The 24,010-nt window shown below is 38.9% G+C and overlaps 1 protein-coding gene across 26 annotated transcripts in view; it reads left to right on the forward strand.

The window, feature by feature from the left end:
* SNAP91 (synaptosome associated protein 91) overlaps positions 1-24,010 on the forward strand; it is a 61,271-nt gene that overhangs the window by 24,564 nt on the left and 12,697 nt on the right. For 3 of the 26 annotated variants that reach the window (XM_041412293.1, XM_041412295.1, XM_041412298.1), the window contains exons 6-20: positions 346-457; positions 1,793-1,899; positions 3,072-3,113; positions 6,232-6,302; positions 7,675-7,702; positions 9,647-9,756; positions 10,412-10,542; positions 14,351-14,365; positions 14,508-14,678; positions 20,669-20,776; positions 21,306-21,566; positions 21,774-21,851; positions 21,956-22,027; positions 22,498-22,581; positions 23,417-23,500. In XM_041412293.1, coding sequence (XP_041268227.1) covers positions 346-457; positions 1,793-1,899; positions 3,072-3,113; positions 6,232-6,302; positions 7,675-7,702; positions 9,647-9,756; positions 10,412-10,542; positions 14,351-14,365; positions 14,508-14,678; positions 20,669-20,776; positions 21,306-21,566; positions 21,774-21,851; positions 21,956-22,027; positions 22,498-22,581; positions 23,417-23,500 — 1,474 coding nt within the window. Of the gene's footprint in view, positions 1-345; positions 458-1,792; positions 1,900-3,071; positions 3,114-6,231; positions 6,303-6,708; positions 6,715-7,674; positions 7,703-9,646; positions 9,757-10,411; positions 10,543-14,350; positions 14,366-14,507; positions 14,679-20,668; positions 20,777-21,305; positions 21,567-21,773; positions 21,852-21,955; positions 22,028-22,497; positions 22,582-23,416; positions 23,501-24,010 lie in introns of all 26 variants that reach the window. The other 23 variants (XM_041412290.1, XM_041412291.1, XM_041412300.1 and 20 more) reach the window with 17 other exon arrangements.

A 24,010-nucleotide genomic window follows, 5' to 3' on the forward strand; every position in this document is an offset into this window, starting at 1 on the left:
ACTATTAAGTTTTTGTTGAGCTCTGCTGTAAACTGACATCTTTTGTCCATTTCATTAAAACTGTAAACAGCATCTCTGCCTTCCTCTTCTTCATGATAAGTGAAGGAGACAAGACTAAGATGTTTACTCTCAATGTGGATACTGCTCTGTTATAGTGGATTGTTTTGGAGTGGTGAAGAAGGTGAAGAACGCAATCCTTGATCTGCTAACCAAAACTTTTGTTTAGTGTCTTAGCATGAAAACTTCAGTGCTTGATTCTGTCTATAAAAGCACCAAATACCTGGCGTAAGCCAAAATGTTTGCATTTGACACTTGTTTTGTAAATAACTGATATTTTATTTGTAGGTTCATCCAAATGAACTGACAAATGGTGTCATAAATGCTGCATTCATGCTTCTGTTTAAAGATCTCATCAAACTTTTTGCTTGCTACAATGATGGTGTTATTAACTTACTAGGTAAGTAACCTGGCTTTTATCTCACATACCATACATGAGTGAAGAATCAGTTTCAAATCTGCTTCAGTTTTTTTACTTTCATTAAAGCTACATTTTTCTTGACTCTTCTAGTCTGAAATGAGAGAAACATTTAAGCTGTACCCTGTTATATTAGTGTTTATCTGAGGCTAGATCATCACATGTCTAAGATAGATACTTTAAAGACAGTGAACATCTCTATGCTTAAAGAAATGTACAGTGCTGTGTGAGCATGTGTCATATGTCTGCAAAGTTAGAAGCTTTTGCATTTTTAAGGTGCCCACATTCTTCTGTTATATATCACAGAATTAATTAGGTTTGAAAATACCTCTGAGATTGTTGAGTCCAGCCTGTGACTGTACACCACCTTATCACCAAGACCATGGCACTGAGTGCCACATCCAGTTTCTCCTTAAACATCTCCAGGGATGGTGACTCCACCATCTCCCTGGGCAGCCCATTCCAATGTCTGATCACCCTTTCTGTTAAGAAATTCCTCCTAATGTCCAGCCTATACCTTCCTGGCACAGCTTACGACTGTATCTTCTTGCTGGTTGCCTGGGAGAAGAGATCAACCCTCACCTGTCTATAAACCTCCCTTCAGGTAGTTGTAGAGAGTGATAATGTTATGCGATAACTTTGTATGAAGTGATTCCTGAATAACATTCCTGATCTGCCTGAAAGTATGACTGCCAAAACTGGATCCCCTCCACAAGCCTACCTACCATCAGCCCACAAAGTGTGAAGGAGGCTGTGAGCATGTTCTGAAGCTCAGGCAGCCTGGTGTGATCACCAGCATGGCACAATGGGTTAGGCATAAAAATTCAGTTGGAATTTCACTGTCTACTGCTATTTAAAGTGTAAGTTCAGGTTGAAATATGTGGTAGCTGTGTTTAATAATGGACATAAATGGACTTCAGAGACTACTTAAGTGAAAAAAAATACAGTTCTTGGAAGTGAAGAAAATTTGGAAACGACATATATTAGTATGTGTTTAGATATCCTTAATTATTTTGAATTTTAAGTTGGATAGCTACTTCACCTACTTATTTTCAGACTTTAAAAAAGTGGCTGACATCACACACAGTGCTGTGGCTAGCTGAGGTTCAATTTTATGATCTATGTAATTCTTCAGCAGCTCAGCAAGCCCAACTTATAAACTATACTAGGCAAGAGATGCCACTAGATTAATGTCCAAGCAGTAAATGTTAATGTAGTGTCATATTCTTGACACATGATTTTTGTGAAAACAAGACTTGGTGATATAAGACTTAATGTAAGACATCTTAACTGAAATTTACCACATTGTTTCTTTAGAGAAATTTTTTGAAATGAAAAAGGGACAATGTAAAGATGCCCTTGAAATCTACAAACGATTTCTAACTCGAATGACCAGAGTATCAGAGTTTCTTAAAGTTGCAGAGGTAAGTGGCTTTGGGTCTTCTGGAGGCCGGTACTTGAGTATTTTGTGATTAAGTTTTGTTTTTGTTTAGCACCAAATATTAATTGTGCTTGTTAAGCCTCTGTCTCAATGGATGTTGGATCCATTGGATCCATCCAAGTGGATCCAGATCTTGGATCTGCTTCTTCAGATCTTGTAGTTAAGCTTGATTAGGATTTCCACATGTCTCTATGGTGCAGTCAAAGTCATCTTTCCTGGTTAAATTAACAGATGACATAACTTCAACTGTTCCAATATTTTTGAGAAATGCTGTGGTAAATGCATACTTCTAGGACAGGGTTGAACATTAGAGGAAGATACAGTAATTGGGAATAGAAGCATGCAGATTTTTTAAGTCTGTTTTTTTAGTCTTCGCAGCCAGCATTAAGTTAACTGTAATGTGAGATTTTCCCGGTTTTGCTTCTTGTTATCATCCTCTTATGAGGATAATAGGAATGTTACATGGTTAATTAACTCCTTTGCTGGATTCTCATTTGTGGTAGTTGGCTCTTTGGCACAGGGTGCACATTTTCCATGTTTCATGCTTCATTATAATGGACAGTAGTAATGAGCTGAATAAAAAGTTTGTTTCTTTGCTAATTCACTTTCTATGGAGAAGCCTGATAGACTCCTTAATGGCTTGTAATGTCAGATATGAATATTGAACTTGAGGGAGTAAAGTACAGCTTTTTGGACAGGGGTTATAGTGACTCTACTTCAGGATTATGAGGTGCAATGAGGCTTGCTCTTCTTCTGCAAAAGCTGAGCTAGCAGTCACCCTGAAGAACCACAGTGTGAAGCAACAGGGCTATTAATAGAAGATTGCAGATTTAGACCTTAATTTGCTCTCCTCTGAGACAGCAGTATGTGACCAGTGTATTTCAGTATAGAGTATGAGATCCATGTTTGTGAAATCAAGCTCCATTTTCTCATCCTTTTATTTTAAAGGTGTATTTAATTTGTGGGGGGAAGAAAAAACTGCTGCAGGTTGTTGAAGGTAGCTGCTGGGAAGATGGACATGTCCTTTCTAACTTTGTGGTATTTTTCTGAAGACAGGGTGCATTATAGCTTGAAGAGTAGTTCTAATCAAAATTAATGCCTGCTGCAGTGGAATAATGCACTTAGATTTTTACCTTTACTCTTTTATCTCCACAGCAAGTTGGAATTGACAAAGGTGATATCCCTGATCTTACACAGGTAAGCTTCTCTTGTAGTCTTTTTGCATTTGTGTAATAAATAAAAGTTCTGTAATTAGGAAAGCACACTAGGAATGCAAATGTTGGTGAAGTCATACCACCTAACATACTGTAGCTGCTGGTGCATTTTAAGTATCACTTGCAAATTGACTTGGGTGCCTGGCTTTGTGTTTAATGTGAAGAGGATATTTGCTTAGAGGAGGAGATCCATGCTGTAGAGTTCACTTGTGGCAGTTTTGATGCCAGTAAAGTTGGAATGTAAGAGCAACCCGAACTACTTAGCTGTAAACCCCAACTGTTCACATAGTTTTTGCTCATGCAGTTTTTGATAGCTTCTTGAAAGCCTGGTTTAAATTAACATTGGAATAGTGTCTCTCAGTTAAACACCACTTAAAAATTCTGAAAGTGAGACATTGTGAGAAGGTGGGGATTGTTAATCTTTGTGGATTTCAGATACAATGGGGCTATAAAGTCTGGCCACCCTTTCAGCAGACAAAAGCAGTGTGTGCAATATCAGACCTAACCTTGAAATAGCTGATGCAGTGTTATCCCCTAACTCTGTACCTCAGGGGCCCTTTTTAACACAGTGGAGTCAGTGATGATCTCAGTCCTTAAACCAGGAGAAATCACCTGGAAACCAGTTAATGAAATACAGTTTATAAATTTCTGTGGCACTTCTATCTGTTTCTGCTTGTGTTGCACCAGCCTGTTCTGTGTCATTAGTCAGTGCTGCACTTGCTCAGCAGTACCTTAGTTACTGCTACCTTCCAGCCCATGAGCCAACACTTTAGAACAGAACAGCTCTTTTGGAAGGAAGGGGGTCTCCAATGATCATCTCATCCAACTTCCTGACCACTTCAGTCTCTTTTCAGGTAGTCCCTCACAGCTGTATTCTCCCAAAGGCTGCTTGGGACTCACTGGCTAAGGCTAGCCTGAGACATGCTGTATAGCCTATGTGTAAGATGACAGTGTTCAGAAATAAATAAAAGGTGACTAAGAAAACTGAATTTCAGCTAAAAATTAGTACATAATTCTATGTAGTATTAATGGTACACCTAAATTCCTACAATAAGCCACGGTAACAGCGGTAGTATTCTGCAAGAGGTTAGTTGTGTTGGCACTCCATGTGTACATACTCTGCAAATCTAGACAGTGGTCCCAGTAGTATAATTTGGGTTGGTAGTTGTCATCTTTGGACTTTATAGTTTGGCTGCAGAATTTTGGAGGCTGAGAAGGCATCTTAGCAGCTAAAAATCTTGACTCATGTTTATTTGCTAGTATTTCCTAAAATATGATAGTTTTGCCCCTAGCAGCTAGTGGGGAACCCATATCTAAGGTTCCAGCACAATGCTGACTGATAGATTATCTAATGTTCAAGCAGTATCTACAAGAAATTAAGCAATGTTCAGTATTGAAAATTGGGTACCAGATAGTATTTCCTTTCCAGATTGTTGCATCTGAGTAGAAATTTTCTGAAGCTTCTTCTCTGAGTTCTGTTTGATAGATAAGTTTTATATTACCATGCTGGTTTTTAAGAAACCTTTGACTGATGGAAAGCTATCTAAAATGTCTAGAGGTAACTGGTAACAGTGAATCATGCAATCTTTTTTTAAAATATTTTTTAAACATAGCTTTTACTTACGTGTTAAAGTCTCACAATGTGTATCTTACAATACAGTCTTTTTGAATACGTAAAAAGACGTAAAAAGAGATTCAGACGTCTGAATCTCTCTAGATTTTTCAGTTTGTTTTACCTTTCTTCTTTTACTTCCTGCTGGAGAATTCTTATAACTAGGTCACTTGTGTTTAACCAATTCATATTATGCCCAAATGAATTAAAAGTTAATAAATATGCCTGTAAAAGCAGCAAGGTCAAGATGTCTCTCCTTTGCATATACACATAGGATGTATTTAAACTCAATCTGTCATTTAAGATTATTTTGAGCGTTTTAAATTTCTGGATGTGTTAAGTTACTGGGTTTAATGCTGAAATCAATATGCAGGCACTGTGCACTGTACAGCTGTGCATTGGTACTAGCAGGTGCTATGCATCCTGAAATATCTGATTCAGCAGGCTGGCTGGTTTCTCAGTATAGGAACAGAGGATTGGCTGTTTCCAAGCATCACAAACTGACTTGTTTGATAATTATGTCTGCCCTGAAATTAAAGATGTTATTTATGAAAAGCATCATAGGTATTGCTGTCAGGAGTTGTGGCTGATCTGAAAGAGACTGGTAAAGAGAATTCCCTGTTTAGAGACTGATGAGCTGATGAACTTTTAACCCTGATGAAATATTCAATTATTATATGCTACTGTGTCTCTCAAGGGTTTCTTCCCTGCTTGGTGATCTTCTAGGAGTCTACTTACACAGTCTCTATTTTTATACTGGAAGAGCTAAGCCCAGTGTGCATTTACAACCACTTTTTCTATCTGCCATTGTAACAGCAAGTGCCTGTGGGTATTGGCTGCTGACCACAAAAAGGTTGCTTAAAATAAAACCTAAGATCAGAGATGCCTGAAAAAGCCTAGTTTTTTATAGATGTCTAAAAGAGAAATCTTTCTGCACTTCAAGCTGGCTGCACAGTAACCTCTGCCAGGGTACCATTTTGAGAACAGCTATAAGGTTTTGTGATGTTGGGAGTCTTGAGCCAAAGATAGCTCATTCTTGGGGCATTGGAAAGGACTTATTTTGTTCAGGCTGCAAATGCTTTCTAACCGTCTGGTAATGAAAGGGGTGTTGAGGGATCTGACTACAAGCAAAACTAAGTGTGACCTTGAACCCATGAATCTTAAAATCAACCCTGTGGCTGCCTGTGCTGTTCATGTTTAACACTGATTTAAAGCATGATGAGCAGCACATCCTGGATTTAGGCTTCAGGTGCTGCATAGTGGAGGTAAACATTTTCTCTCTGCAAATTTGGATACAGTAATATATTTTTAAAAACCAGCTTTGCCTGAATACTTCTAGCATGGGAATCCACTCTTTCCACACTGATGTAAATAAAGTAACTGCGTGAGCATGCACATCATGGACTTCAGGGAAGTTGCTGCTGGATTTCAAACTCTGGTTAGGTCACTGCAATACATTGAGCTGTGTATCTTTCTCTTCACTTTCAAGGCTCCCAGCAGTCTCATGGAGACCCTTGAGCAACATCTAAACTCACTGGAAGGAAAAAAACCTGGCAACAAGTAGGTATATATGTTTTAGCACATATCTAGGCATAATAGAGACAGTGTGAGATTACTTGATATTTAGGTTTGCCTCCCCTAACCTCCTTTTGTCACTTAGCTAGGAAATAAGACAAGGCTTTTCCTTTCCTTTACAAAGTCATCTTAATAGCAACCTTTTCTTTAATTAAGGGCGGGTGGGGGAAACACACAGAACAACTAGACACTTTCCAAAATGAACTAAAATTACCTGAGGAAAACTAGAAGAAACTGGGAGTTTGTGTGCTGCTAAGGCTTTTATCATCAAAATCTATTTCTTTTCTAATGATTTTGCATCTTCATACTAGATACTTGCCATGGCTAAGTCTAAGAAGGATTAAGCTAAACCTCTGTTTTCTCTTTTACTGTTGCTATCCTTGCAATTTAGTGAAGGGTAAGTACATACTTTTACACATCACTTGCTTGCAGGCATGGTTATGTATATTTTTAAAAGATTTTATTGAGCACTTAGACATAGGTATTTTCTTTGAGTTGAGCTAAACTGTTCTTTGCTTCTGTATATAGACATTAAGTTTTTTTTTTTGTCATTTCTGTGATTAGAAGGTCTGGAAAACTTCTAATCTGTTCTACAGCTCTTAGGACTTATCCAATTCAAGTAACTTATGGAATGGATGCTGGTTCAATACTGGTGCAGCTTTATCTTCAGCTCCTCCTTTCATCTCTTAGATCAAAGCAGCTCTAAAAATATGTAGCAGTATTTTCATAACTCATAATGAAAGCAAACAAATGCACTGACGTGCATTTTAAATTATGATTAAGGCTCTGTCAGTTACTGTTAGTGTGATTTTTGTGCATGTGGGAGAACTTTCAGCTTGAACTTTCCAACTCACTGTTTTCATACTTTTAAATGTAGTTATTTTCAAGTAATTCTGACTTTCTTTAAAAGAAAGTAGACTTTGAAAATTTGCTGACACATCCTCAGAAGACTTATGTTAGAGAACTGCTCCAGTATTGGTGGTGTTCTGCTGCTGTTGCATGGTTTTCTAATATAGTGACATCTTGGCCCAGTAACTCTTTCCTGTTGGGTCCTGTAGGCCCCAAAGCAAGATATTGGCATGCATCTCTGCATTTCCTCCATTTACTAGAGCTTATTTAAAAGGCAGAATAATCCTGTGATGCCAGTTAGCTTAAAAGATTAATTTAAGATTTGAAGTAAAATTTGCATTCCTTGTCTAAAGTGGCACATGGAAATTTGAGAAATGTAGAGGGCATGCAATTGAAGAGATCTTCAGAAAGCTTTCATGCTTGGGTTTTGGTCTTTTTGCAGGAGTTTTGATGACCAGAAACATAGTTTCAAAGCTGTACTTATCTGAAAACCCCCTTTTTTTTCTAGATCTGGGGCTCCTTCTCCTCTGAGCAAGGTAAATACTGCCGGTTGCTATACTAGATAATTCTTGTTCAGGTGGTATGGTTTAGAACATTGTAAGGAGCTAAATTTCCATCTCTTCATCTACTTTTTAGACTTTGCCACCTAATTGACAATATTAGCTCTTTTAATGCCTTTATAAACAGAGTTGCTGTACTAGATAATTCTACTAGGTAGAATGTTCTATTGTACTAGGTGGTATGGTTTAGAACATTGTAAGGAGCTAAATTTCCATCTCTTCATCTACTTTTTAGACTTTGCCACCTAATTGACAATATTAGCTCTTTTAATGCCTTTATAAACAGTGGCCCCAATAGAGCATGTCACTGTTCTGAGGGGCTGCAGTGCTTGTGCCAGTCAGGATGCTAAGGAGCTTCACCTGGATGTGATGACTGCTCCTTGTGAAAGCATAAAAGATACACATATTTTTATCTCAACTTCTTCTTCTTTTTTTTTTTTTTTTTTTTTTTTTCTCCCCCCCTTTTTTCTTTCCCCCCTCCCACCTTAATTCTCATGTCACCAAGAAACTTGCTCCAGGGTATTTTTCCTCCAAATCCTTCGCCCACAATACAGCTTTTTAGGAGGGAGTTCTGACTCTTTTAAAATCACGTTCATATGAAAAGCTAGGAAGAAAGGAAGAAAATTTTCATCCATCATACCTAGTTTCAGAAATGACCTTCATTAGTGAGACTGCTGACCTTAATTTAAAGGAAGAGTTGACAGTGAAAATGCCTTGGTTTGAGTGTCAGATAAACTAATGAGCTTTGTGGTGTTAGTAATAGTAGCTCCTGGTATCCCTGGAGCATTGCCAGGTGCCATAGCTGTATCTCATAATGTGTGCTGTGGAGGAAAAACTCAATGAAATCTTCTGAATCTAGTGCAGGGGGTTCAATGCTTGATTCTAGAGAGAGCTCTTAAATTTATTTCTGAAAAGCCCTTTACTAAAAAAAACCACAACAAAACCAAATGAAACAAAAAAAATGTAACCCCCACAGCTCTGCTGTTTACGAGAGCAATTGGTGAGAACTACATGATGGCTCAGAAAGTGTTCTTACAGCTTTAACCACATCTTCCTTGGTGTACGTGAGGGATTGGGGCCATTGTAGTCTCAAACCTTACTAAAGCTTTGGGGAGAGTCCAGAAAGCTTACGCCCATCTACCAGAGTTGTGATAATGGGATGGCAGTAAAAGAACTCAGGAGAAAATCTCTTCAAATTTGCCATTCTTTTTCCTTCTTGGAAGTGGTCAGAATGGCAAACAGTACTAAAATTAGGACTTCTTTTCAGTTGTTAGGTAAAGGGTCTCTAGCATGTGGGATGCTGTATCAAAGTTTACAGTATCTTTTGGAATTATATTGACACTCTACAAGGTAACTTGAGTCTTCAAGTTCACAGAAGAGTTGCTATATACTCTTCTGGGTGTCTGTCCTTGCCATACTTGAAGTATCTTTATCCAGAATTGGAGCAGCTAATGAAGCAAAGTCATAGGATGAGCTGTCTTTTGTACCTTCCCAAGAGCTTAATCCTGAGCACTTCTGATGGCTCTTTGAACCCTTTCCTGAAGAAACACACTTTTAACTAGTTTCTTACCATTTCTCTTCTCTCGCCATTTCTGTGGTTAGAGTACCGATGTGCTGTTGTGGACAAACAAATATTTCATTCCATAGACAAAATGAAGAGTCTGACAGTTATAAAAACAACTCCTTTAGAATAAACCTTGTGGAAACTTTTCTCCTTCTTTGAAGTCACAATGGGGTTTCTCAGCTCTACTACCATCTGAAAACTTAGTCCAGTCTTCTTTAAATTATTTCAGAGGAGAAAACAGCTCACAATAAAAGACATTATGTCAAAATTGGATTATTAAAGTATGTGCATCTGTGCATGAGCTGGCTGGGGAGAAATGCTGGTATATTGAATGTATATTTAAAATGTTTCTCCAGTCTTCTCCAGCCACAACTGTTACATCTCCTAGTTCTACTCCAGCAAAAACTATTGATACATCTCCTCCGGTTGATCTTTTTGCAACTTCATCTACAGCTGCTCCAGTCAGGTAAGTTAAAAAGTGTATTTGAGTTACTGAGCTTGATATAGGTACCAAAGTAATTTGTTTGTTATTTAAATATTCTAGATGAACAATATCTGGTTTCCTAAGTAAATAACTCACTGGCTTAACCCATAGGAATTCTGCCAGTTTTCTTCTACCTAAAGCCGGTTCATTGCCTGGAAATGCAAAGTTCTTGATTGCTGACGTGGCATGATGAAATATGGAAGTAGAATGGTGCTGGTTTCAGTCACAACAGTTATCTTCTCTGTTTTCAGGCACCGCCTAGAATTTTTCATTTCTGTTTTGGGTGTTATGGTGGGGTTTCTTTTGGTTTTTTTAGTTGGGTTTGGGTTGGGGTTTGGGTTTTTTTTGTTTGGTTACTTGGGTTTTTTTAAAAGAATTTTAAGTCTTGTAGATCTGTTGTGATGCCATTATCAGGAAATAGAAGCAAGTTAAGGTTCCCATCCTGGGTTGTAGCATATTCTTGGGTGCTTACTAGAGGTGTTTACAGCCACTGCTCTAATCCTAAAGCCTTGAAAAAAAGTCTATTTCATCCAAACTAAGGTTGATTCCTTAATCCAGTCATGACTTTAAAAAAAAAAAATTATTGAAATGGACAAATTCCTCCACTATTTAATGTCTCTCTTTCTTTTCTTGGCAGCTCTTCCAAGCCATCCAGTGATCTTTTGGATCTTCAGCCAGATTTTACCGGTACTGGGCAGGCAGCTCCAGCACCTGCTCCTGCAGGCGCTGCTGCTGCTGCTCCTGCTGCTGGAGGCACTTCGTGGGGAGGTAGAGAAACCTCACTGTCAGCATCCCTTCTTGCAGTCTCCATCTTCTTGCCTGGCTGACCTGAAATCTACCTCCTTCTCTGCTAGCACAGGATGTTCCCAGCTCGCTCCCAGGCTTCTGCTGACCTGACAGTCAGGCATCCCTCTGCAGCACAAGGCTGCTGCTTCTTTCCAGGGATATGCATAAGCTGCTTATAAGGGCAAAGCTGAGGGAGCCAGGATTATGTGACTAGAAGTGAGCAGGAAGGGGATGGATGAAGGTGAGCAGGTAGGGTAGGCACTTCAAACAGAAGAAGCAGAACAGCTTGTGTGTTTATTGGCAAGGTGGGGGCAGAAACCAGCTCTTCTGTTCATGGAGCAAAGGCCACAGATCAATAAGAGGAGAAACAAAAATAGCTTTTAAAACAAAAATGCATGTAAAGCAAATGGTGGCAACTTAGTTCTGCTGCCAGTGTGATTACTTCTGACAAGCCTTAACATATTTTAATAAAGTATCTTCTGTGTGTGCTTAGAATACTAATATGGAAATAGATGTAGAGGGCTAACTGCTTTCAAAAAGGAATAACTAACCAGCTCTCTGAAATCTGACCCTGTTTTCCAGGCAGCAGTAGCAGCTGGTGATCTGGAGGACCACAGTAAATGTAGGCAGTGCTCACTCTTGTCCTGTTAAAACAAGGAATTAAGCCAGTAAATGTGACTTAATTTATACAGCTGTAAACCGATTGTGGTGTAATCTTAAGGGATCCTGTGTGGCAGCTTAATGAACTCACCAACCTGCTCCCAGCGGGAATGCAGCACTGAGTCATGCTGACTCTGCTGTCAGTGCTCATACTGGCTACTGGTGGCTTCTGCAGTGCCTATTTCTGCTCCTAGTTGTAGCTCATTAAAGATGACATTGTACTGCAGCCACTTCATTAAGAGAGGATAGCAAGGGCTGTCATGTAGACACTGTATTGCATATTCCAGTTTAATCTGTTGAATTAATTTCTTTTTTTTGTCCCTGCAAATGTCAATTTTATTAACAGAAAGATAATCTTACCCAGACAGCAAGACCAGAGAGTCATCTATTCTAGGATGCCTGGGACTAATTATTCTGCAGTATTTTGATTGTGTCCTATTTGTCTTACTTTGTCATTGCCAAGCACTGAAATACAAGCTTTGAGATGTTTGAAAGAACATGAAAGAGCTAACTTTTTTAAGGAGTTGCTCATTCCTGCAATAACAGAAATACAAATAAATAGCCAGTAATGTAAAGTATTGATTTGCATAGAAAATGAAAGCTGATTTGGTTTTTTTTTGTTTGTTTGTGGTTTTTTTTTTCCTTTTGGGACAAAACATCCATAGTTTGGAACTTAGGTGTTTTATTCTTCTGAAGTATTAAAAACTTTAAAATTTACTAATAATGCCCTTAGTCTTACTCCATGACAGAAAAGGACAGCTAATTATTTTCCTATGGCCAAAGTTGTTACTACCCTCATTAAATAAACTTCATTCTCATCTTTCAGAATAGCATTTTGGTAAGTTAGTAAGCTTCAGCTTTGTCTGCCTTACTGCTGGCAGCAGTCCGGGTACGATGACCTGTTACCGCACTGGAATCTTGCTTTTTGTTATTGTTGTTTTTGTTTTGTTTTGTTTTTGTTGGGGTTTCATTTTGTTTGAACTCTCTGACAGAATAAAAGTATTTCACCTGGAGGGTAGGACAGTACTGAGGCAGATCCCTGATGAGAGCTAGTGAGCTCTCCATTCCGGGAGATTTTTCAAGACCTGACTTGTCTGAGCCATGACTGACCTGATCTGCCTTTGGGAGCGCTGTGGTTCTGAGCAGAAGAGTGAACAAAATTCCCATTCCACCCAGGACTTTCAGGAGGCTGTGTAACCATGCCTCCCTGCTACTTAAGCTGCTTATTCTTTTGGGCTACAGCAAGTTAATGTGGGAACTCTTGAGAAAATAGTACTACAGGGAGGAAGCTGGAAGAAGTGCTGCGGTTCAGAATAGCCAGGAAAATGTGAATATCAATATTTCATGCTGCAGCATCTATACATATCAATAATAAAAAATCGTGCTTTTCTCAGTCTTGCTGGCAGTGTAGATTCTATGTATTTTGGCATATGCTGTATATTCAGTGTATTTGGATTATATTTGGGGTTATGTACAGTACACTGTGTGTTTTGTTGTATACATGCTGTATTTTTGAATACACAATATGTCATCGCAAATGAATGTGTGAAAATTCATACACTTCTGTGGTATCAGGAGACCATCAAGATAGTGTAATATGGTGCCTGCAGCATACTTCAAGGAGAATAGATAGCCACTTAGCAGGTGGAGTAGACTATAGTATTACAAAACATACAGTAGGTCAAAGCTTGCATCTTTGTGAACTTTTATTCTTGGATATAAAAGCAAACTGACTTGAATTTCTGCTCTGAACTACCTTATAGTGTGCCTTAGAACATGGATTTGCTAACAGTATTTTTACATTAATATTACTGTACAAAAAACCCACTGTTTTTAATCATTCCCATATTAAGACTGAGTGTAGATTGCTATGCTGGATAATTGTCACTTCACTGTATTGAGTTCTATAACATAGTAACAAAAAGGCATTGAAGACTAAGCTAATAGAACTTAAAAGTTTGCCAACAGTTGTTTATTTCAAGTCTAGCTGTGAGACATTCACCTGGTGTGCAGTAATGGGATACCAGAGTGCTGCATTTTTAATGTACTGTTCTGCTCTTTCAGAATGGTATTTTGGCTTAGTTCAGCTTGTGCCGTCAGTCTCAAGTAGAGCTCACCCAAGGAACCAATTATGAAAATTGTAAACAACCTAAATGTAGGTTTTTGCTGCCTTTTTTTGCAAGTCTTGTAAAATAAAGTCAAATTTGTGAAGATAGGGCTGTGCCTGCTCGAATAATTTTGCTTCCAGATGCTGACCCGCACTAAAGCATCAGCTGAATACTAAAGCTTGCTGTTAAGATGAACCCATGACCCTGTTATGGGTACAAAGAATCTAGGAGCAGCATTGAGATACTGGTTAGTAAATAGGGAGCTGCTAACTACAGAATAAAAATTTAATAGGACAAACTCATTCATTTTTACATGTTTTTATATCTCGTAACTGATTTTTATGTAGGCAAAACTTCTGTGTTTGAGCTCAATCTGACTGATCTTAAAGGACATCAAATTGTAGGAAACTCTGTCATTAAAGATGCTTAATTGGCTTTCAGAAAGAGTTGACTAAGGAGCCAAACTTGGAGCAGAGCCAGTCTGCTTATGTTTATGCTGTCAACATTCATACTCCTCGTAGCAAGTGTTAACAGAGTTAGTTGTTCCTGCAGAGCATGTTTGCTCTATCATAAATGCAGAAAAGGCTTTCGAAGAGGAGCTGCTCTATTTATTTATTTATTTATTTATTTTGCACTTGACAGTTGTCCCAAGTCCAAGAACCACCACCTGTTTGTCTCTCAGAATGTATTTGGGGACTAGGGATGCCGTGTATCATATTCTGAAGTAACAACACTATTTGCAAGCTGCTCATTGCTAAAGTACCCTTGCTTTAGTGCCTGTTCTGTGAAGGGTTCTAGGGGTGTACTGGTTCTGCTTTGAAGAGTTATTAGACAGAATGAGCTTTGTCATGTCAGAGTAACTTCCTGAATGTTAGAAAAGCGGGTGTAGAGATTACGTTTCTAGACATAACCTAGACATGTGATTTAGAATGAACATTTGGCTAATGAATGTCTTCAATCTGGCAGTTCTACTAACTACTCTGTTTTTTTATTCTGCTGTCATTTTAATGGACAATCACTAGACCTCTTGGGAGAGGGTGAGTAATATTTTCAATTACTAAGACCTCTGTATGTTAAGACTCCTCACTAAAAGCTCCAGCTTTGTGGGGCTGAGCAACTGTGGTCTTTGCCTTTCCCCTTACCTTTCCTGTTTGCTCTTCATTAAATGGTTGCATATAGATAATCTGGCTGCACTTGCTGGTGTTACCTCGGAGCCACAGATTTCAGATCCATTTGCCCCAGAGCCTACTGCAGCCACTGCTCCAACTACTGATACTACAACTACTACGGCTGCTGCCACCACAGCTACCACTGTCCCTGCTGCCACTGCTGAAGTGGATCTCTTTGGAGGTTAGTTGGGTTGCTGTAGTGCTCCACACCAGTCTATGATGCAGTCGAAGCAATACTGAGCTCGGCTGTGTAATAAAGCCTCTGGTTTAAGCAGCTGCATATATATGGAAAACTGTAAACCTTAAGCCTGAGTAACCTTTTGACTGAGCAGCTAAGAACAGTAGTTCCCAGGTCCACATGGGGATAAGCAGGAATTGTTTCCACATTATTCAATAACTATGCACTCTACTACAATTTCTGAGAAAAGCAGCTGTGCTTTTGTAGTTGAAGGGGATGGATGTGGCAATGTCCTCCCCTTTGTTATGTGTCATGCTTGTGCTCTGTTGTGTTTCTTTTGGGTATTTCCTGCAAATAGAGTATAGAGCCAGCTGAAATTACTGTATTTCAGCAATCTTGAATCAAATATTTCACAAGTATTTGCAGTAAATTGAAGGGGTGATGAACTTGTACTAAATGCCAACTATGAAAACAATAATATGTAAAGGAAAAAAGGAAAAATATTCTTAGCGTTTAGTCGTTCTTATTCAGTTTATAATGTTACATTTCCCACTGTATGTTGTCAGTTTTCTTGGTACTCCTGTGGAGCAGGAGGCTTCCTAACAGCATGCTAGAAATTCCATTTTTTTTTTAAATAATATACCAGCCCAGTAATTGATCCAGCAGGATTGATCCAGCAGGATTGATCCAGCTCGTTTACAAACTGTACATAAGATCACGTGACCACTGTGTTTTTCTAGTTTTCTCTTCTCTCATCCGTACTTCCAGCATGACAGGGGATGTCAGGAATAAGTAATAACTTATTTGCTATCAAGATTCAATTCCAGTATCTTCTCTGCGGGGTGTGTTTATGTATCACTTCTACTGACAGGAGTTTCAGAGAGGTCTCATACATAAGCAGTTTGACTATAAAGGTGTTTTCTTGAGACTGAAATTCCCAGTTAGAAGTTTTTTTTTTTAGGACTGGCTTCAAGAGATAGCACCAAAATATGCCCCAGTAAAGTACTGAAAAGCCCTAAGAAAGGAATACAACTGCTACTTGCTGCTTACCCCTCCTTTTACAAAGACTGATAATAATCCAAATGCCACAAGATCAACCAGTTGAGAAGCATCTTCAAAATTGTCATGGGCAAGGCTCTGGATGCCACTAGGAGTGAGAGAGAGTCTGATGTTGGTTGCTCTCAGAAGTGTGTTGCAGAAGCCTGGGACTGTGCTTATTAATAACCCTGCAGATGCATAGAATGTGCAACTTATGGTATGTAAGCACTGAGGTAGAGCCAGTCCTGGATACTACACTTTTTAATTGTATTATTAATTCATTAACTTGGTAATTTAGTAATTAATTTAGTAGTTAATTTAGTAATTAATTTAGTAATAGGTATATGACTTTTTGAAAAGTAAAAGAATAGTTAAATTGATAGAAATCACTGTAAACTTGAAGCAGGATTAGAAAAACAATTACCTGTGCTTGTTCTTCCAGTACTACAGCAACAAGATGCAATATTTTTTTCTACCTTTTCCACTACTCTGTGCCTGGAAAAACAGCTACTGCCAAATCATGTGCCTGCTTCCAGGCTTGTCAGGCAAAGACCAGGATGTGTTTAGTTTCTGGAGATTTAACTGATCATTAGATAACTTAGTGACGCATGTTGAGAAGTGGAGCTTCACCATTCAGTGTGGAAAGAATTTCAGTCTTGTGGGATGTGGAATGCTGCGACTTGATCTCTTCCTTTAAAGAGAATGTATTTTGTCACTCAAATGCACTAAATCTCTAGTGGATTATATATTAGGTGCATACTGATTTTTTTTTTCCTGGAACACTTCAGAATGAAGCAAGGTTCTATTATTTATGGTAGCAGAAAACCTCTACTTGTCAATAAGAAAAATCTCTACACATACTCAGCGGTAAAAATACTGTTTGCAGTGCCTTCAAGACACCCAGTGGACAGAGCCTTTTAAGATCCATTGAACTTCCATCTCTCTGCTCATGGTTTGAGTTTTTTCCTTTTTTTTTTTTTTCCCTGAAGGCTGTGATGTAAGTATATTCTAGCATCATATACTGTCATTCCTTAACCTTAAGACTGTGTCCAGTGTTAGAAGAGGTCGTTTTTGGGCAGACACTGCTGCTTTCTGGTGTTTGTGATGCTAGACATGCCTACACTTAATCCTGTTAAGTAGGTATTCCACCTTTGTGGTCTGCTGGAGATAGCGTCTTCAAGGTCACCTTAACTTCTTGCAGCTTGCCAGGGCTTTGTTGCTTCACACAATTTCTTGTGGTCTGGTATGGTTAGGAGAAGGTACAAGAGCAGTGATCTCAGGTTCTCCTGAATGTAAAGAGTCTTCAGGGAGTGTCTGTGTAGGGAAAGAAGCTGAAAGCTACTGGGAAAAGGTGACCAAGCTGAAGGAAGAAGCAGTAGAGGAGGCTGGAATAACTGGTGACTGCACTGTATGGCTGATGCTTCAGCTGATAGGAGTCTGCCTGCTGCCTAGAACTGGGCTTTGAGAGATAAGCTCTGCATTATGTGTTCTTTGCCAATACTGGTATTGGAAAGCAGATGAGACATGCAGGATTGATCCAGCATAGCTTTTTTAAAGAACTCCATCTCATTAAGAGGCAAACTTTCCGTGACCTGGGCCAACTTGAGGAACTCCTAATCGTGTTTCAAAGACAAACAAGAGGAGGCTGTTTTCAAAGTGCAGCTGGAATCATTCCTGTGAAAGAGAAATGCAAAGGTAGAAGAAGAAGAATGCAAATACCTTGATATGCCACTCAGTAATAGAATTTGGGCACAGTATTTTTGGATATGTGTATTGTGCACTTGAGTTACATTTTATTGTGGGATTACTCTGTAATCAGTGCAAGTAACAAGTCACGGCAGACGCTGTGCAAATGTCAGTTATTAGGCATTCAGGTGACTTGAATTGTAAGTAGGCAGAACTATGGTCTTCCTGTAAAGAAACTGCAGGCAAAATAATGAAGACTTTCGGCAGTTAAGGGATAATGTGTGTCCCTTATGCTGGTCCATGCTGGTATAGCAAGCTAGCACTTAGTTAATAAATATCAAACAAACAACAAATACTTTGCATAATTATTATTATTTCCTATCTCTGAGCCTAGTGAAATATTTGTTTATAACTCAGGTCAGGTGTTCTGTGTCAAATAGTAATGAAGGGTGACTGAAGAGGGGAAAAAACTCTGTAAACATTTTCTTGTGCACACTTCAGTTCTATAATCTTTCCTCTACTTATGACTTCCACAGGATTATTTCACAAGTTTCATAGTACATTAATGATTATAAGTCAGTTGTATCATTTGTGTGAGTAAATTTGTCATGTATTGATGCCATGGCATCAAATAAAGCCTGCATTTGTGAGATGAAAGAGATCACTGCAGGAACACTTATTTTGCTGCAGACAAGATGTATTAAAACACTACTTCAGTGTTTAACAACTTTGAAAGCCCCTTGTTTGCACATTATTTCAGTAAGAACTATATTTATGAATTCAAGTGTAATGCAGTACATAATACATACCTGTCACTCCTGGCAGATGTTCCATGCAGTGTGAACTCGCAAAGGTTTCAGCAACATCTTGTTAAGTTTTCAGGATGTCAAGAAAATCAAGTGAGGACCATATGTTGCTTGATTCTAGAAGTCAAAAGCTAAATTCATTTTTTAGACAGGAGATGTAAAAATATAAAAAATACAGTAATTGGTTTAAAGGGAGAAAATCTCCTACACTGCTGAATGTGCAAATGTAGTGTTACTACAACAATATGAAGGAACAAAAAAGAACAGAAACTGTCTTTTTTAAAAATAATAAAATATGCAGGTGTAATTGTATCCATTTTTGTATGTTGTGCTAGATTTTAGAAGAGAGCAATTGTGCAGGAGCAGCAGAGCCTTTTGTAAAGGACTTAAGCACTAACTTAAACCTGGCAGACCCTTGGTTTAAGCTGTGGATTGTAGGGTTACCTGTTCGAGTTGGTTTGTCTCTGTATTCATATAGGTTTCTTGAACTAATCAGACAACTAATATTAGGAGTTTTTACTATGACATTTTTCATTTAGGTTCCAGTATGAACTTAGGTGTTTATCCCACCTGCCATTAAACCCAAGTCTGATGCTAAAAAAAATTACAGTGCTTAGTGAGAACCTTACTCAGAAGTGTCAGTAAAAAATAAAGAAATAAAGCTGGTGCCAAACTGGTTCCTTGCATCTGTGGGGTGGGAGGAACTCGTGCCCATCTTAATATCTGTGACTGTTATATGTGGAATTTCAATAGCCTAAATCTGGACAGGAGTAAGTATCACTGTGAGGCTGAAGTGATCCCAACATAGAACTAGTGGCTAACTCTCTGCATTCTGAATTTCTGCCTTAAATGTTATCTGGAGTCTGTCCTTTCATTCTGGGAAGCTATTATAAGTAGGGTTGACCAATGTCTGTGCTGATGGACTACAAGCTTGTGCGGGCACAAATACGTTTTTTTGAAAGAGCCCAGGGTGCCCCTTCTTCTGAAAGCTGGCCCTGTAGTGCAAAACTGATCACACATGATGTTACACAAAACATCTTCTCAAGCAGGATGATGCAAAACCCTTCGATAGTGTCTGGTGCACACGCAGCACTGGGATGTTTGACTCATTCTGATGTTTTTACTTGGACAACTGCCATCCAGTTTTGTTGTTGAACAACCCTGTTATTGAAAAATAGAATTATGTTTGAAATGGCTTATTAGCAGGCCTTTTTTGCTACTAACTCATTTTAATTCTATTGTACAAGACTAGTGGGCTTTCTTCTCTTCTGTTGAAGTTTCGATGCATGTTCTTTTGAGCTTTTTAGATTATCTGGCACGAATTTGTTTTTAAAATGGTTGTTTTCATTTTAAAATTGACAGTCAAGTTAAAGCATGTTTCCTGTGCTAATTTGACAGTGCAATTGCAGTATTCCCCAAAAGATGTTTTTAACTTGCTAATTTTTGTAGCAGTAGAAAAATGTCCTTTACAAGCATCTTGAAGTATTTAATCCTCATTGTGCAGTCCTTTTTTGTGGATAAAATGCTTGCCTATGAGGATAGTCCAAATGGCACTGTCCATTAGGACTACTTCCTAGAATTAAGAGCACAAATGCTGGTTTAAGCCTAGAAATAATTCTGTTCATAGCTTGAAATTTAAGCATGCCACTTAGGAACTGGCAAACAAAAAGAAAAAACTGTCAAAGAGCAAGTGGCAAACAAAAAAAAAATTAAAAAAAACCTAATGAGCAAGTCATTCCGAAACCTCAAACTAGTCGCTTTCTCTAACTTGGCTGGTTGGCCTAGAAGTGATCCTAAAAGGACAGACAGGTTATGGCTGGCCAGCCATTGGTTAAGATGAACAATCTTGATCTGTTTGAAGCAAGCTGAGTAAATATAACCTATGCATCACATTATGGCTTCAGAAAGATCCAGTTGGAATACTGTTAAGAAACAAGTAAGTTCAATTTTTCAGATGTTGCATGGCTGACTTGGCTCAAAGACTAGATATGGTAGTTGCAAATATCTACCAGAGTAATTGGATTGTTATTCATAACAGTGCAAAGCACTATGCAAGTAAACTCACAGTTGCAGATTGACCACATGTAATACAGGCTTTGAGCATGCAAGTTGTTACTATCTGCTCTTAAGTTAATTTTGTTAATTAGTTGATTTTGGGTAGTACATGAGCATGCTGCTCTGAACCCTTATACAATGAGAATAATGCCTTCTTTTGCACTCACTGTGCTTATTCTGGGCAACCCAAGAAGCTCCATCTGCAAACCCTGACTAGAACCTGCTTGTGTGGGGTTGGGGGAGAGACAAAGCGTTTTGCGCTGCATGAGTTGTCTTGCTGTTGGAGTAATTACATTCATGTTGTATAAGGGAATCTACCTGTGCAATTTAACTTGGTTCTTTTACTATATTTTTCTTCTCTTTATTCCTTTTTTTTTTTTTAATTTCTGTTCTTAAACTGCACCCAAGATGCCTTTGCAGCTTCTCCTGGGGAAGCCCCTGCAGCAGCTGAAGGGGCAGCAGCACCAGCTACCCCAACCCCTGTAGCAGCAGCTCTTGATGCATGTTCAGGAAATGGTGGGTTTTATGTCATTAGATAGTCTCTTGTTTTGCTGGTTTTTGTTTTAGTTTTTTTGTTTTGTTTTGTTTAAACTACATGGCAGTGTGTTTTTCTGAAAATTTCATACTGCTTGCAATTGGTAAAAACAAACCTTAGACTGAAGAGCATGCTTAACAAAACTGCCTATTTCCAAGTACCAGTGACATTGTGTTTATTTGGTAGTGCTAATGAACAGTTCTGTCAGTGCTGAGTTGTAAGCAGTAGCCTGGATAGTCCTTTGTCATATTTGGTTTTTTGACCTCGTCAAAGAACCTTTGAAAGTTCTCCCCTCTAGTAACTAGACTTCTCAGCCTTCTAGACAGTCTTTATTTTAGAAAAACTTTAGTAACATGTCTGGATAAGTAAGTTAGATGTTAGAGCGACCTGCTCTGTGTGCGTGCGTGTATTTGCAGTATGTGCATTGCCTATAGTTGCTTTGTTCTTTACTTCCTCCCTCACTGATCCTAAGTATGCATACACATATATTTCCCCTCTCCTTTTTACAAGACCCCTTTGCCCCATCCGAAGGTAGTGCAGAGGCTGCTCCTGAGCTGGACCTCTTTGCTATGAAGCCAACAGAGACTGCTGTTCCTGTAGTTACCCCTACAACTAGTGCAGCCACTCCAGTTCCTGCAACAACTCCTTCTCCAGCTGCTGCTGTTGCTGCTGCTGCTACTGCTACTACAGCTACTGCCACTACCACCACTACTGCCACCACTTCTGCTACCGCCACCACCTCCGCTCCTCCTGCTCTAGATATATTTGGTGGTAATTTTGTTTTTAACTCTTTGATTCTGGTGGATTGATCTGTCAGGAGTACCAAATGAACAATTCGTTGTTGCATGCGTGTTGTGTGCTAGGCTTTCAAAGCAGAGAGCCTATTAATTTCAAATATGATGTGCAAAATTGGAAACTTCTGTTTTCAGTCCTGCCTTTCAAAAATGAGTTAAAGATGTGTTGTGTTCTTGGCCTTAGATTTATTTGAGTCTGCTCCTGATGCACCTGCAGCACCTAAACCTGATGCTACTCCTAGCATAGATCTCTTTGGTACAGGTAAAGAGAGAATTCTTCTGATACTCTGCTGCTTTGAGGCTGTGTAATGGTGTAGATGGATTTGAGTGATACTTACTTCTTGTTCTTTCTTTTATTCCTGGAAGATACATTTTCATCTCCACAACCTGCAGCTTCTCCTGTGCCTGAGAGTTCTCTCACTGGTGATCTTTTATCTGGTGAGTGCTTGTTTTCACAGGCCATTCCACAGACTTCCTGGGCTTGGATTTTTTTCCAAAAGTGTCAAAAAAAAAATCAACTTACTGCCAATTTACATCTTTAAACTGAAATATCAAGAAATATTAAGTTTTGGGTTTGCTGCTTTGATCACAAGATGTGCACTTACTGAAGATGCAAATCATGAAGTGGCTGACAGTGAAGTTCATTAAGTAAGTGATGTGGTTGTTGGGAGAGCAAATCTTTCTCTAAGCATAAGAAAATGCTTAATAAGCAATGTTTTCTTTAAAGTACTGTGGTTTTCAGTTGCTGTGTGAGAAATGTAACACTTTCTGTTTGCAGTTCTGGAGACTATTACCCGAATTTACCAAACTTGTGGTACTAACTGTTGGAGCCCATGTGGCTTTGAAATATTTAGCTATCACTGTTGCCTTGCTGATACTAAATATTATTTATCCTATGCTTACTGCAGTGGATGCATTTGCAGCCCCCTCTCCTCTACCCGCTGCCTCTCCAGCAAAGGTGGATTCTTCAGGTGTGATTGACCTATTTGGTGGTGGGTATTTTTGTTTCCTCACCACTTCAGAGTTGAATCACTTCATTTCAACTACCTTTGCGCTTTGCTAAAGCTGCGGGTTTCCTCTTTTCAACTTTTCTGTGTGGCCTTAGGGCTGGGTCTGGCACGTCTGGTTCTTAAACTTGCACCATAACGAACTGCAAATAAGCTGTCCTGTGGTCGTTCTGTTGTCATGACACTTGCCATTCTGTCCCCAGTCAGTGCATGTGTGGCTCTTCCTCAGATGTCCAGTGAAATTCTGCTCTTTTTTCTTCGTTGCTAATCTCCATGGTCATGCTGTTTCCTCTCAGTTCCGTTTCTCAAAGCAGCTGAAGTTTTGAGGGTAACTTATCTCAGACTGGGTATATCTGAATCACGGGATTTGACAAGGTGGAAATTAGGATGGGCACAACCAGCTCTAGGCATTTTGAAGAACAGAAGTGTGCTTAGGAGCAGTGAATATCAAATATTAGTGAGATATTCCTCCAAGAAGATTTCATGTGAGCTACTGGCTCCCGGCTGGAATTACTTCAAACTTTCAGCCAATGCATTCATCTCCAAAGCCCTGTTGCACTGAATGCTGTGATTTGTATCTGAGAAGAGGTCCAAATAAAGCAGAAGAGATTTCTTTCTAGGGCTGGTTTGTTGTACATCCTTTTTTCCACCTGAACTTTGCATCCATGGTGCTGCTCTGCAATAAGGATGGCCAAGCAGTTTCATTTTCTTCTGATGTATGAAATGGCTGTTCTTTTGTCATCTTTTGATAAGTGATGAATTGATGTATTTAATATTGAATGCCTCACTTTTTCTTGATGCTTTCTGGCATTTCCTTTAGATGCTTTTGGAAGTAGTGCTCCTGAACCCCAGCCCACTACCCAGGCTGCTTCTAGTTCCTCAGCTTCTGCAGACCTACTTGCTGGTAATAAAGAACTTCTAAAAACTCGTTACTTTAGAGCAATACTAAGAAATGGTGTTTGAAATTGTTTATGTTCTTTGGGTGTAGATAGTGAAATAAAATACTTATTCACAAGATTTCTTAGTACTTTAGATGTTTTAATTAAAACTAGAGTGACTTATAATGGAGGCAGTATACTGAAGTACAATACAATCTAACTTTCCAGATTATCTTCTTTCCATGTTCTTTGTTTTCTTACCTCCCACACAGCCTTATTTTTCTGTACTGTTCACTGAGTATGAGTGTCTCCATAAAGTTTCTTTGGCTGTCTGTAGGAGTACTAAAATTAAGCAATATTTCAGGATATGCTTCTTGTTCCTTACTGCTAATTAAACTTTGAGCTCATTCGATTTGGTTTCTTTAATTGGGTTGAGCGCCTAAATGTTAGTAGCTTGTATGACTGACTTGGTAGCAGTCTTGCATTTAGCCAAGGAGACTGGGATGATGAGAACATGGTTTTCTGAGCACAAGAAG

This window comes from Onychostruthus taczanowskii, unplaced genomic scaffold, assembly GCF_017590055.1.
Source record: "Onychostruthus taczanowskii isolate IOZ18803 unplaced genomic scaffold, ASM1759005v1 scaffold39, whole genome shotgun sequence".
NCBI lineage: Eukaryota > Metazoa > Chordata > Aves > Passeriformes > Passeridae > Onychostruthus > Onychostruthus taczanowskii.